Below are 14,564 nucleotides of genomic sequence, written 5' to 3' on the forward strand. Positions count from 1 at the left end.
TAACCCAAACCCACTCACGGAGCTAAAATTAAGTCTGAACAGTGTGTACTTTCGCAAAGTTGTGAATCTCCAATTTTTAGACCCGTTAGCCATTTAATTATGTTAAAAGTTCTTTGGCAGCTTCCCAGATCTAAACATTATAACTCTTTACTGCCTTAGTATCCCTCCAGTACCTTCAATTATATTTTTAAAATTTAATTTTTCCTCTTAATCTAGTTTTTCTCAGTGAAAGGGGTAATAGAAATTACCTAATCTGCCATGACCAGAAGATTAGAATGCTTTGCAAATATGTCCATATTCACACTTCTTTGTAAACTAGGTTGTGTTATTTGTGATTGTATGTTTTAATCATTTTTAACATGTAATTTTTAACAATAAATAGTATTATGTAGTCTTATTCATTTCCAAAAAAAAAAAAGCTTAGCAAATAGAATCCAAAGGTGTACAGCAGTGTGTAAAAAAATATTACATCATGAGTAAAGTTGGGTTATCTCAGGAACACAAGTGTCGTTTAATATTAGAAAATCTAAAAACCATATAATCATCTCAGTCGATGAAGAAAAACATTGGATAAAATTTAACATCCATTCAAAAAACAAAACAGAAAAAATGCTTAGTAAGTAAGAAGAGGAGGGAGCTTCCTTCACCATCTGTAAAATGACTTATAACAAATTCTCCTGATAGAAAAACATTGGAAACATTTCTTTTAAAATCAGGACCAAGAAAAAAATGAATATTATTACTGCACTGGTCTTAGCTGTTGCAATAAGAAAAGAACAAGTATATAATTTAAGAATAAATATAATGAAACAGATGTTAGATCCATATGGAGAAAATTATAAAATTTTATGGGAAGACATTAAAGTAGTCCTAAATAAATGGGTGTATTCAACAAGTTCATTGATAGACTCAATACAAAAAAAAAGCAGTTTTTAAAAAAAAGATATGTAGATTCAATTTCAGTAAAAATGCCACCTTTTTGATATCCACGAGATACTAATTCTAAAGTGCTTATGAAAGAGCAAAAGGCCAAGAAGTTCCTGAAGTAGAAAAAGTGGTACAGCTGCCCCACCAGACACCAGCACATTTGAAACTAGAGATTTGGATTGTAGTAATGTGGTGTTAATTCATGGATAACACTCTGACTATAGAGTCCTGTATATACCCAGGCGTTACAGCTCATTAGGAAAACAGTGGACCTCTCAGTGAATGATACTGGGGCATTTAGTTATCGCCATGGAAAAAGTAAACTTGATTTCTACTTCACACTCAACAGAAAAATCACTTCCCAATGAATTAAAATCTTACACATGAAATGCAAATCTTTAAAAATTTTAGAAGAAAAGAGAGGATAGTTTTTGACCTTTGGAGATGGAAAAGATTTGTTGAACAAAACAGGATAAGTGTAACTTTATGAAAATTAAGAATGCCTGCTCACCAAATGACACAAAACATAAGCTTCATCCTGGAAGCTTATAACAAGTACACCAAAACCAAACCTGCTGTCGTTGAGTCGATTCTGACTCATAGCAACCCTATAGGACAGTGTAGAACTGCCCTGTAGGGCTTCCAGGGTGCAACTGGTGGATTGAAACTGCCAGCCTTTTGGTTAGCAGCCAAGCTCTTAACCACTGGGCCACCAGGGCTCTTTAAGTACCATGTTATTGTTCTTGTTAGGTGACGTTGGGTCGGTTCTGACTCATAGCAACCCTTAAGTACAATAAACCATTGCCATCGAGTCAATTCCGACTCATAGCAAACCTACAGGACAGTAGAACTGCCCCAAAGGCTTTCCAAGGAGTGTCTGCAGGATTTGAACTGCCAACCTCTTAATTAGCCGTTAGCCACTGTGCCACCAGGGTTTCCTTAAGTACTATAGTCCAAAGTAAATTAGAAATAACATTTTTTAATATTTTCAACACTTAAATGATGAGGAATGTCTACTTTTTAAAATATCATAGTAAATGCTATTTGAAATGGGAAACAATGTCAGATAGTTCGTAACTGTTCTGGAATCAACACTGGTTAAATTGGAATATTTTATTTTTCAAAGTGAAACATTTTGATACCCGTAAGGTTCTTTGTGATTATACTGTGCTCAAATGATATCAAATGATCAATTAGCTAAGCAATTTTAATTATTTTACAGTTGCCCCTTCATTGGATGGTGAGTATTAATCCCGTTCCTCTGAACATTTTGTGTTGGACACAAAGCCGCATAGCTAATTAAGTAAATGATTGGAGACATTACGATGTTTGACTGAAACATTCTCCACCATCACAGATGATGCCTGGAGGACCAAGTGATCATTGTGCAGCAGATACTCCATGCTCCACCAGAAATGGAGCACACATGGCATCGGCTTTGGGGACAAGGACTGCATTCACACTCCCTGGGTTTCAAATCAGATATCAAAGCCATACTGGTTGCTATAGTAACAGTAGCAAGAAGAAAGCAGGCATGTTTGTGGATGAAAAACCGTCTTCCTTCTGTCAGAACGTGGGCGACAAGTTACATGTCTGTGATAGCAATCTAGTCAACCAGCTCGGAGAACAAAATTGAAGACTAAATCCTCAAAATGCCATGAGGTTGAGAGTCAGACCTAATTTCCAGAAGCTAACTGTCCACTTGTGATTATAAGGGAGAGGGATTTTGTTGGCCCCGTTTGTTTCCTGATCAGTTTTGTAAGTTAGAAGCTCAATGTGAGCGCAGCTATTACTTTCAGTGGCTCAGATCTGCTTGCTTTGCAGAGAAATGCTACATTACTACATCTGCTTCCCATATCATCTAACTAGTAAAAAATGGTAAATTATTAAAAGGATATTTCCAGCTCCCTTAAATACCCTGCTTAAGAAAATATTGAGTCTTACTTCTCCCATAAGATCTCAGAGAGCATGAGCTGCAGTTCTGACTGAGAACCTGTAAAGCCAGGTCACAGATGAGATTCTTGTTTAATCTTCAATAACCATTTGCTCTTGCAGGCCTATTATGCGATATTCCTGAACAAAGGCCGTCTGGAAGTGCATCTCTCCACAGGCGCACGAACAATGAGGAAAATCGTCATCAAACCAGAGCCGAGTCTGTTTCACGACGGGAGAGAACATTCCGTTCATGTTGAGAGAACTAGAGGGTAACAATAGCACTAGAGTACTTACCGTTAAACAACCTGTAAACTAACAAGAACATCTTTCCCTCACATTAGACCCTACCTGAACCTTCGTATGTGCAGGTACATTATGCGGTACAAAAACAGAAAGCAAAAAGCAGCTTAATTTCCTCTTCTTTACATTTTGTACTTCAGGCACTTCATTTATCTTGGCCCTTAGAAGTTCTGCTTAGAGCATTTTTATCCTGTACAGTTCCCCTCTCCACTTGTGGAAAAAACCAAATGCATCTTCTACAGCTATTGATAAGAGAACCCCCACCCTCTGTGCCTCTCAAAAATTCTTTTCTCAAATAAGGTGTACGCATAGTGAAACACACCGAAGAGCTCGGCTGAGGCCAGCAGCCTTTGGCAACTGCTATTTCATTCAGGTTCCAAAGCAGTTACGGCTGCTGTTTAGACATCTGTCATAGAACAAGAGCGTGGCAGCAGCCGTAAGACCTACTGAGCACTGTTAGGTACCTCATTCCTGTCCCTCTCCCTAAGGTGTGCAAAGCCCCTGTGGAGTAACTCCATAAGGAAACAAAGTTGAGAGAGAAGAGAAAAGCTGGCTGCCCTGTGATCTATTCATGCAGGACACCTTTCTACAGATCCACCAAGCACGGGCTTCCAGCCACTGAATAAGAGAGTTGACTTGTATAAGCTGATTTCTCTTTATTGGGAAAGTGATTTGAATTTTTCATCAAAATATCATATGACAACTCAGAGAGGTCATTAGTTTAGAAGGACAATTAGAGGAAAAAAATAAGCTCAGAGATTTCAGGGGTCTCAGACTCCCAAACCAGCGATTCATTTATTAGACTGAAGACATCGAAAAAAACTGGAAATCAAATTTAATGAAACCTCAAAACACAAAGACACCTTTAAATGTGATAATGATATGAATATGTAGCAATACTTCAAGTAAGCAACTGTTATTCTGTATCTCATTATCCTCTTGTGTGGATAATTTAGTTTAGATGAAGAGTAAGGATTTCTTATCTTCTAAGTAAACGATAAAGCTTTCCATGGGTCATATTCTTACTATTATATAGAGGGTGAGGCTGACGGCTGAAGCAATGCTAAGTATTCATGCAGAGTGTCTACCAACTAAGATGTTTAGAAACCATGATTAAGACAAATGAAGGATCAATATTTGGACAAAGAACTTTTACTAATCTAATAGCTAGATATTGCCGTCAGTCTCTGAGGAGAAATACAAACTGAACTTTCTCATTCGAATCTTTGGAAATGCTTTAGAATACTGATTTTACATTTCTTCTAGAATAGATTTCAGGCCCTTTGCCAAATTTTAATCCTTCTCGTTGTGGGGAAAAGTTTTAAAGTCTTTAAACTTTAAGAATTTCAATAAGCTAATGACAACTGGAGAAATATAGTTGACCAAAAATCATCAAAAATATGTTATTTTGTAGAGAGAGAACTCTGAAATTCCCAAATGTATTAGGATGTTGTACTAAGGTGTCCTTTTAACAGGTGTTCCTTTAAGAAGGACATTTTATTATGCCAACTTCCCAGCTGTTGGCCATCAATCCAACCTTTATTTGATTAAGCTCAGTGTACAGTACATCACTGAAAATTGGTCATTCAGTTAATTAGCCATGTAAACAAACAGTATTGCCATTCACCGTTAATTACAGGATAGTGTATTGGGTATATTAGTGTGTAGCCACTGCACTCTGTGCCAAAACCAGAACACATTTGCTACCATAAAGTCTCAATTAGCACTGTAAGGTCGAAAAAAAAAAAAAACACATCATCTTCTCTTTAAGCAATTGCTACCATAAACTAATTAAGCAGAGATCACTAATGACCTTTAGAACTTCACCCAGAAGCATTTTTAATGCTTCATATACCTAGTTATGGCATGTTCTCTGTCAAATACTAAACAAATATTATGTTCTTTAATCCTTATGGATGTATTTTATATTCGTATTAATATGCATTCATCACAGATAAGGAGATATTAACCAACCTGCTCCAAGTCATACAGCTAGTAAATAACAGAGCCAGGATTTCACACCTCCATCTATGTTCAGCCAATTATTTATCCTTTCCTTTTATTGTGACCTTAAAGATTGGTATTGCTTCATGTTGATTATGATATTATGATTAGATTTGGAAGTATTTGCTTTCTTTCAACACTTTTCAGACTATAAATGTCAATTATGTTTTTTTTCCTAGAACCCTGGGTAAGAGTAGTAACTTAAATACCACCTCACAAAAGCATTGGATTTTTACCAAATTCAGGGGCAAACTTCTCAAGATTGTTCTTGCTCTTCTCTCTCCCCCTTTGCCTTTCTTTAATCTCCCTCCTTCTCTTTCCTTTTCTACCCCTTCCTCCTCAAAATTCTCACATCAGTCCCTTCATTATCTAATTTCTTGGTACTTCAGTGACTCTTGCCTTCTGTATCTGCTTTGCCCTCTGATCCTTCTCCTGAGTGCATCTCAGTGGCAAGCAGTTCTAATGGACTAAAACTCTAAACCCTTAGAGCCTAGAATAGCCACTGAGGCAAGTAAGAAAATGACTAAGTTGGGCTTCTCCTCTGTGAGAGCGAAATTCACACATGCATAGAATTAATGCAGTCACTTAATGTTTTCCATTGTCTGAAGTAGGTATTTTTTTCCCATTTTATAAATGAATGAAATGAGACTGAGAAAGATTACATAACTGGCCCACGATCCCACAGCTAGTCAGCTTCTAAAACCAGTACTTAACCTCAACCAGTTCCTTTTAAAGCCCATGTTCGTTCTACGTCATCACCCTATGACCTGCTGTGAAAAGACCACTATTATGATCCTTGGGGCAGAACCAGACAAGAGGGAGTCCACACCAAAAAGAGGCAGGCTCTTGGCTTCTCAAAAATTCTAATCAAGAGCAGAGATTTGCTGTTCTTGGATGATTTTTGATAGTGGCTTGAAGCCTGCATTAAAACTCTAGGGACATTCCTGTTATCATGGTATTAAGAGGTTGCTTTTAGCAAAAGAGAGAAGGGTGTTAGGGTAGGATCAACTTCTCAGTGAGTCACACATGTCCAGAAGTCAGTGGTTGTCTAAAAGTCGTACAAAACCACTGACCCAGTTAGCAGTGAGGCTGAACCTTCTGACTTTTGCCAAAACATTCTTCCAGAACCTGGTGGAACACCAGTATGTTGGTTGCCTATACGTTCCTTTGAAACTAATCTGACCCACCCCTTCTCCATCCCCTGAACAGTAACATTTCTGAGCCATAGTGACATCTACCTTTTGTTCCATTCTCTTACATTTGAATTGTCCGAAAGTGTACAAGTGCTCAATGCCAATTCAGAGTATCTTTTCTCTGGTTTATTGTTTCTAGTTCTGCATGCTGTTTTTCTTCTTTATAAAATCACGTAAGATGGTAGTTGAGGGGTGAGTTTTCCACCCAAGTACTTTTGTTTTCTCCCCAGATATGCAGTAAGTTTTCAGTAATCCGTTCAGGATCCTCAGGCTAGTGACTAATACTTAGGACTGATAGTGTCACACTGTTGGTATTGAAGCTGAAAACTTGCTCCTATAACAAAAGAGAAAATCCTTCTGGTCATTTTCATCATCAGAACTCTTTGTCTCCTTCTGATTCTTTGCCCCAGGAGCCAATGATTGTTATGAAGAAGTAGCCTGAGTTTCTCAATTAGTAATGTGTGAGTTATCTCTGATAAGCAAATTAGGGAAATTAATGAAAGAGCCACTAAGGACAATCATTGCAAGGAACAATTAACATGATGTTCTTTCCTGCCTCTTCTATTCAAAAGCCAGCAGCTACATTCTTTATAAATGGTACGGTATGTGTTTGCTGTTGATTGCTGCAATCTAAGCTCTCAGGAGTACAGTTTGTCCCCTAGCAAGAAGATAATAGCTAGCACAAACCAAGAAATAAAGAGCCAAACAAAATGTGACCCCATGCTGTGCTAAACCCACTGAGCCTTACAAGATTAGACATTACTTCACAGTAGAGAAGCCTCAGCTCTTACTGGCTCGTGTTGGGCTGCAGACCACTGATGTCAGCTCCACCAGAGGCTAATGTTGCAGCTACACCATTGCCTGGCTTCAGTGAGCTCTTGGGGAGAGCTAACAAAGGAGGCCGAGGGACGAGATTCTGAGAAACAGCAACATTTGCTTATCGTAGAGCTCCTAACCATTACACTTCCAAGCCACCGGAGGGAGCAAGGAGGGGTAGCAGGAAAGAGTTTGATTTCCAAACATATTGAACATTATGTGTTTTATACTTATTTATTTTTAATATTTCATCAGCATCTTTACTGTTCAAGTTGATGAAGACAGAAGACATGTGCAAAACATGACTGTGGAACAGGCTATTGAAGTTAAAAAGCTTTTTGTTGGGGGTGCTCCACTGGAATTTCAACCTTCCCCCCTCAGGAACATTCCTCCTTTTGAAGGCTGTATATGGAACCTAGTTATTAACTCCGTGTAAGTCAATCTCCTTGTTACTTTTTTTTTTTTTTTTCCTTTTGGTATGAGGATCCCTGTTGCTTTCAAAAACATGTAGTCAAAAAGCTAGGAAGGGAATTGATGATCTTCAAGTCAGATTTAGAAAATTGGACTGATGGCCCTCAAAAAAAAAAAAAGTGGGGGACAGGGGAAGAATCTGACTTAGTTGTAAGCTGTAATAAAACATTAGATAAAATATTATAAATTATATTCCATTAGCCCCATGGACTTTGCACAGCCTGTATCCTTCAAAAATGCAGACATTGGTCGCTGTGCAGATCAGAAGCCCCCTGAGGATGAAGATGGAGCAGTTCCTGCTGAGATACTTATCCTCCCAGAGCCAGTTCCCACACCTGCCTTCCCTACACCCACCCCAGTTCTGGCACATGTAAGTGTTTATCATCCCCTCGCTTTCGGTTCTTTATCCAGCATTTTTAGTCATTATCTGAAGGATTGTCATTCAGGATATCTAGTGTATTCTACTGCTAAGATTGAAAGAAGAGGAACCTGTCCGTGAAAAACTATTCTCTGCACGTCTTCCTTAGATTCTTTTGTTTATGTATCTGTTCTGCTATCAATTTTCTATAAATAAAATAGTACGTTTTCAGTCGAAAAAATTGGAAAGCACATAAACTTCTAAAGATACAAGAATAAAACCCACCCATAATACCACCACGCAGAGGCAACCATTTTTCAGTCTCTCTTATGGGCATTTTACATAGTAGATCTCATACATAATACAGCTTAGTATCCTTTTCTTAAATACTGGTAACCTATAATTAAAACTGTTTCTAAACCTCATGTAAGTGCATGTGTATGTATATATGTAAAATGAACATATTAACAGCACCTATGTCAAAGAGTTATTATGAGGATTAAAAAAAGATAACTGTTTTAAAGTACACTCCCATTTCCACCAAGTTGATTCCTACTCATAGCGACCCTATAGGACAGAGTAGGACCAGTCCACAGAGTTTCCAAGGGGTGCCTGGTGGGTTCAAACTGCCAACCTTCTGGTTAGCAGCTGTAGCTGTTAACCACTATGCCCCGAGGGTTTCCTTAAAGTGCACAGTGCTTGGCATATGTTGTTGTTGTTGTTAGGTGTTGTCGAGTCGATTCTGACTCATAGCAACCCTATGTACCACAGAAAGAAACTCTTCCCACCCTATGCCGTCCTCACATCCGTCGTTATGCTGGAGCACATTGTTGCAGCCACTGTGTCAGTCCGTCTCATTGAGGGGCTTCCTCTTTTTTCGTTGACCCTCTGCTTTAGCAAGGATAATGTCCTCCTCCAGGGACCGATCCCTCCTGATAACATGTCCAAAGTATAGGAGATACTGTCTGGCCATCCTTGCTTCTAAGGAGCATTCTGGTTTTATTTCATCCGAGATGGATTCGTTCGTTCTTTTGGCAGTCCATGGTATAGTCAATGTTCTTCATACAGATGAAGTTATTTTAAGAACTAAATGAGATAAGTGAACATGTTTTTGAAAATTGAAAGAAGTGCACACGTGTAGATAATGTGAGGAATCCCTGCATTTACAGTCATGTATCCAGTACTCTGCTGGGCATGTTGTATCTGTTATTTGATTCTTGCAAGCTATTTTTTTAATACATATAATTTATATTATTGGAAGTACTATTAGTCCCATTTCAAAAAGAATATACCTAAGATCACCCAGATACCACCTGAAAGGCCATATGTCACATGGAATTTAGCTCAAGGCATTGATTTTCTCACAGGCCAGGACTAAGATCTACCACACGGATTTCAGAATGTTTATTCAGCTATTTTATGATGTCATCTCAGGCCAGATCTTTCCCCCAGCAAAGGAAAGCTAATGATCCTCCTTCTTTCTCTCTATATACCTTAAAGCCATCTGTTCGCTAGACTCAAGAATGTGTTTTCAATTGAAGAATTCAAAAATATCATGAGTCTTTTTTGACCTGGGATTCTAATGTCCATTTGTAAAAGTTTCTATAAAAAAATAGCTCTCAAGTTTTAAACTAACTTAGAATTACAAATTATCATTCACATGAGCCCTAAAGATCATCTGGTCCAACTGGTATCTTAATAAATGAATTCTTTTTATATGACACTTGATATGGACTTGCAGCCTTTGTTTGAACACTCGTAGGGACTCTAGCTGTTAGAAAGCTACAGGTCATATTGAAGCAAAACTGCCTTGCAATAAAACTCTATGTAATGATTGTGTTTCTGTAGCCAAACACATTAAATTTATATCTTCTTTTGACTGACATCCCTTTAAGGACTGAAAATAGCTAACTCGTCTGCTTCCCCACATTAAATATTCCATTAGACATTCTTCAGATGACCTGATTTTTAACTCCATATCCCCACCAATCAATATTCTTTAGTTTGAAATATTCCTTTGAAAATATGGCACCTAGAATAGACCATAATACCCAAAATGGAGTGACAAATACAGGGGAGTAGGAACCTCCCTCCCTTGGTCTGTCATCATATTTCTATTAAAGCACCTGTGCATTCATTAATGTTTTCAACAGATAAATCACATGTTGGATAGTAATCAGGTACCATATTCAGTCAATCAAAACCTCAAGGGGATTTTTATCACTTCGGCTTCTCTTGAGTCAGGTCTTTGTTTTGGTTGGCTGTGTTTTATCTGTGGAAAACCCTGCTGGCCTCCAGTTTTCACCTTCCTTTTCTAAGTGCCCACACAGACTTTTTAATATGGTGTCTCAAGCATTTCCCTCTGTTGTTTCTAGAATCCAGATTTCTCCCTCTTTCTGAAATGAAGATACTTACCCATCTGGAACTGGAGGTTTTAACTCATTTAAGTTTTCTTATAACCTTCTGTTCTAATTCCAACTTCCATTTTCTCTCAGCAGTGTATGTTTTAACTTTTCCAGCGCAGAGCATTCTATTTGTTAGACAAGACAGAAGCAAAAGAGAAGTGGAATAGCAGCCCAATTGGTTCGTTTAGAAAGAGTCATAGAACATTAGAGCTAGAAGAGACCTTAAAGATCCTGACAACTAATTTACACATGAGGAAAAAAGCCCTGAATCTTAGGGCATGACCCAAGGTTACACACGTTAGTGATACATGGTACTAAGACGCAGATACCTAAATTCCAGAGGCTTACCTGGCACAATGTGATTATTTATAAGTGTGTCATCAGAAATAAAATTTTTTTTAGAATTTTCCATCTCTACCAACTTGTATAATATTTTAGAATTTCAATCATGGAGCTATACTGACCTTCTCTCTGAATTTGTGTTCTTTCTTTTTTGAGGGAGGAGTGTCTACTTTTTAAAAGGTTACTAAAAGTTAAAGGCTTGGCAATTTGTTTTATACCAAACATTTATGAAGAGCTTACTAAATGCAAAGATGAATAAGATAGCATCACTGCTAGGAACTGAATAAGAGTGAGAGAGAGAGAGATTGACTTGAGAAAGACAGACATGGTCATGAATAATACAAGTCAGCAAATATGTGTCGAGGGTGGTCAGGGTAAGTGCTAAGTGTGGGCTATGAATAGAAGCCACCAGCTTTCAAGGTTGAAAATTAGAAGCATGGGAGGGGACACCATTAAAATGGTTAGTGATACCTAGAAGCACAAAAACAGGTCTATCAAATGCAAATCTTAATCTGTCACCACACTCTTATGCCAAATAGCTTTTAGTTCAAACAATAGAAAATCATGAAATGCTTATGACGGTATATCAAGTGGGAAATGTACCATATAAAATATACATACTGTGCATTGTCGTTGTGTGTCATCGAGTCTATTTCAACTCATAGTGATCCTATAGGATGGAGTAGAACTTCCCCCATAGGGTTTTCTAGGCTGTATGGAGCCCTAGTCACTGGGGTTGGGGGATGGAGCCCTAGTGGCACAGTGGTTAAGAGACATGGCTGCTAACCAAAGGGTCAGGAGTTCAAATCCATCAGCTGCTCCTTGGAAACCCATGGGGCAGTTCTACTCTGTCCTACAGATTTGCTATGAGTTGGAATTGACTCAGTGGCAATGGGTAACCTTTACAGAAGATTGCCAGATCTTTTCTCCTGAGGAACGGCTGCTGGGTTTGAACCACTGGTCTTTTGGTTAGCTTAACCATTGCACCACCAGAGCTCCACACCCTGCATAGTCACATCTGTATCAGTAGATAACAAACACGTAAGAAAAACTTGCAAGAAATATACCATGTGCGAACAGCAGATGTATTATGGACAAGTGATGATTTTTATCATTTTAAAAACTAGTCTTAAATAGATTAAATAAATAATTAAATAAATTGTAGGAAACCTTTATTTTCAACCTTTGTTCCTTCCCAACATTCCTCCCCAACACACAGCTGTGTTTCTCAACCCCTCCACTTTGAGAGCCACTAAGGAGACATGAATGGCATCCTTAGAACAAGTGCTCCGTTTTGTGGCCCTGCCTGGCGTTCCACCACAGGAAAGGCACCTGCCTTTACTCAGTGAGCTCAGGCAGTTACTTGTCTTCTCTAATTGTAAGAAACCCATTGACAAATAACGATAATAACATTGACCTCCAAGTATTATTGTGAGGGGATAAATCATATAGTGTATGCAAAAAAACCAGCACAACAGCTAGCTTATAATAACCCTCCATCACTCAGATGAACTCTTTTTCAAAAACTAGTCAGTTAAATCTTACACAATTTTAGGGTGGGGACAAGAACAAAGAAAAAGATAGCCTTGAGTAATTCCATTTTTAAGCAATTACAAATCCAACATGATATAGTTATTATCTGTCAAGTTTTCCATTATTTTCAATTCTCACCCATTTTCTTTTTGATCAGAATTTGGACTTTGAAGAATATCTTTAAGAAGTAAGACTTAAAAGTTGATTCCTGAAGTGAGAAAGGCCCGTATAGGAGAGCCTCATATTTGTTTTAGCACAGTTGACAGGGATGATCTCCTATTCTCAGTGTCACCCTGTTCTTCTTTACACCCATCACACCCCGCCCCACCCACAGCACCTTATAGGAAGAGGATGATATTCACTTAAAAGTATCTTCAGAAAGCCCTGCCCTGTAAATTTGATTATGCCAACCCTATTATTAATTTTTTTTTTTATTATTAATACCCCCACGAGTCTGTCAGTCTGTCATACTGTGGGGGCTTGTGTGCTGTGATACGGGAAGCTATGCGACCCAGTATTTGAATACGAGCAGGATTACCCATGGTGGACAGGTTAAGCTGAGTTCTAGAGTAAGGCAGACTAGGAAGAAGGGCCTGGTGGTCTACTTCTGGAAAGAATTAGTGAAAATCTTATGACTAGCAGGGGAACATTGACATAGTGCTGGAAGATGAGCACCTCAGTCTGGAAGGCACTCAAAATACCGCTGGGGAAGAGCTGCCACCTCAGAGTAGAGTCAACCTTAATGACATAGATGGAGTCATTCATAGATGGGACCTTCATTTGCTGATGTGACACGTCTCAAAATGAGAAGAAACAGCTGTAAACATCCATTAATAATTGGAACCTGGAATATATGAAGTATGAATCTAGGAAAATTGGAAATAGTCAATAATGAAATGAAATACATAAAGATCAGTATCGTAGGCATTAATGAGTTGAAATGGACTGGTACTGGCCATGTTGAATCAGACAATCATATGGTATGCTATGCCAGGAATGACAGCTTGAAGTGGAATGGCATTACATTCATCATTAAAAACAACATTTCAAGACCTATCCCAAAGTACAATGCTGTCAGTGATAGGAGAATATCCATACGCCTACAAGGAAGGCCAGTTAATACAACTATCATTCAAATTTATGCACCAACCACTAAGGCCAAAGAAGAAGAAATTGAAGATTTTTACCAACTTCTGCAGTCTGAAGTTGATAAAACATGCAATCAGGATGCATTGATAAGTACTGGTGATAGGAATGCAAAAGTTGGAAACAAAGAAGGATTGGTAGTTGGAAAATATGGCCTTGATTATAGAAATAATGCTGGAGATTGTATGCTAGAATTTTGCAAGACCAATGACTTCTTCATTGCAAATACATTTGTTCACCAACATAAATGGCAGTTATACACAAGGACCTCACCAAATGGAACACACAGGAATCAAATCAACTACATCTGTGGAAAGAGACAATGGAAAAGCTCAATATGATCAGTCCGAACAAGGCCAGGGGACAACTGCGGATCAGACCATCAATTACTCATATGCAAGTTCAAGCTGAAACTGAAGAAAATTAGAACAAGTCCATGAGAGCCAAAGTACAACCTTGAGTATATCTTATCTGAATTTAGAGACCATCTCAAGAATAGATCTGACACGTTAAACATGAATGATTGAAGACCAGATGAGTTGTGGAAGGACATCATATATGAAGCAAGCAAGAGGTCATTAAAAAGACAGGAGAGAAACAAAAGACCTAACTGAATGTCAGAAGAGACTCTGAAACTTGCTGTTGAACGTTGAGTAGCTAAAGCAAAAGAAAAAAATGATGAAGTAAAAGAACGGAAATGAAGATTTCAAAGGGCAGCTCGAGAAGACAAAGTAAAGTATTATGATGACATGTGGAAAGACCTGGAGACAGAAAACCAGCGCTCAGCATTTCTCAAGCTGAAAAAACTGAAGAAAAAATTCAAGGCTTGAGTTGCAATACTGAAGGACTCTATGGGGAAAATATTAAATGACACAGGAAGCATCAAAAGAAGATGCCAGGAATATACAGTCACTATTTTTTTATGCCAAAAAGAATTAGTTGACATTCAACCATTTCGGGAGGTAACGTATGATCAGGAACTAATGGCACCGAAGGAAGAAGTCCAAGCTGCACTGAAGGCATTGGCGAAAAACAAGGCTCCAGGAGTTGATGGAACACCAATTGAGATGTTTCAACAAATGGACGCAGCGCTGGAAGCGCTCACTCGTCTATGCCCAGAAATTTGGAAGACAG

At 38.3% G+C, this 14,564-nt stretch overlaps 1 protein-coding gene across 2 annotated transcripts in view; it reads left to right on the top strand.

The window, feature by feature from the left end:
- Nucleotides 1-14,564, top strand: part of LAMA2 (laminin subunit alpha 2) — a 717,179-nt gene that overhangs the window by 682,186 nt on the left and 20,429 nt on the right. For both annotated transcript variants that reach the window (XM_049901052.1, XM_049901136.1), the window contains exons 54-56: nucleotides 2,983-3,131; nucleotides 7,431-7,607; nucleotides 7,848-8,016. In XM_049901052.1, the coding sequence (XP_049757009.1) occupies nucleotides 2,983-3,131; nucleotides 7,431-7,607; nucleotides 7,848-8,016 (495 nt within the window). The remainder of the gene's footprint in view (nucleotides 1-2,982; nucleotides 3,132-7,430; nucleotides 7,608-7,847; nucleotides 8,017-14,564) is intronic.

Source organism: Elephas maximus, chromosome 1 (assembly GCF_024166365.1).
Source record: "Elephas maximus indicus isolate mEleMax1 chromosome 1, mEleMax1 primary haplotype, whole genome shotgun sequence".
Lineage (NCBI taxonomy): Eukaryota > Metazoa > Chordata > Mammalia > Proboscidea > Elephantidae > Elephas > Elephas maximus.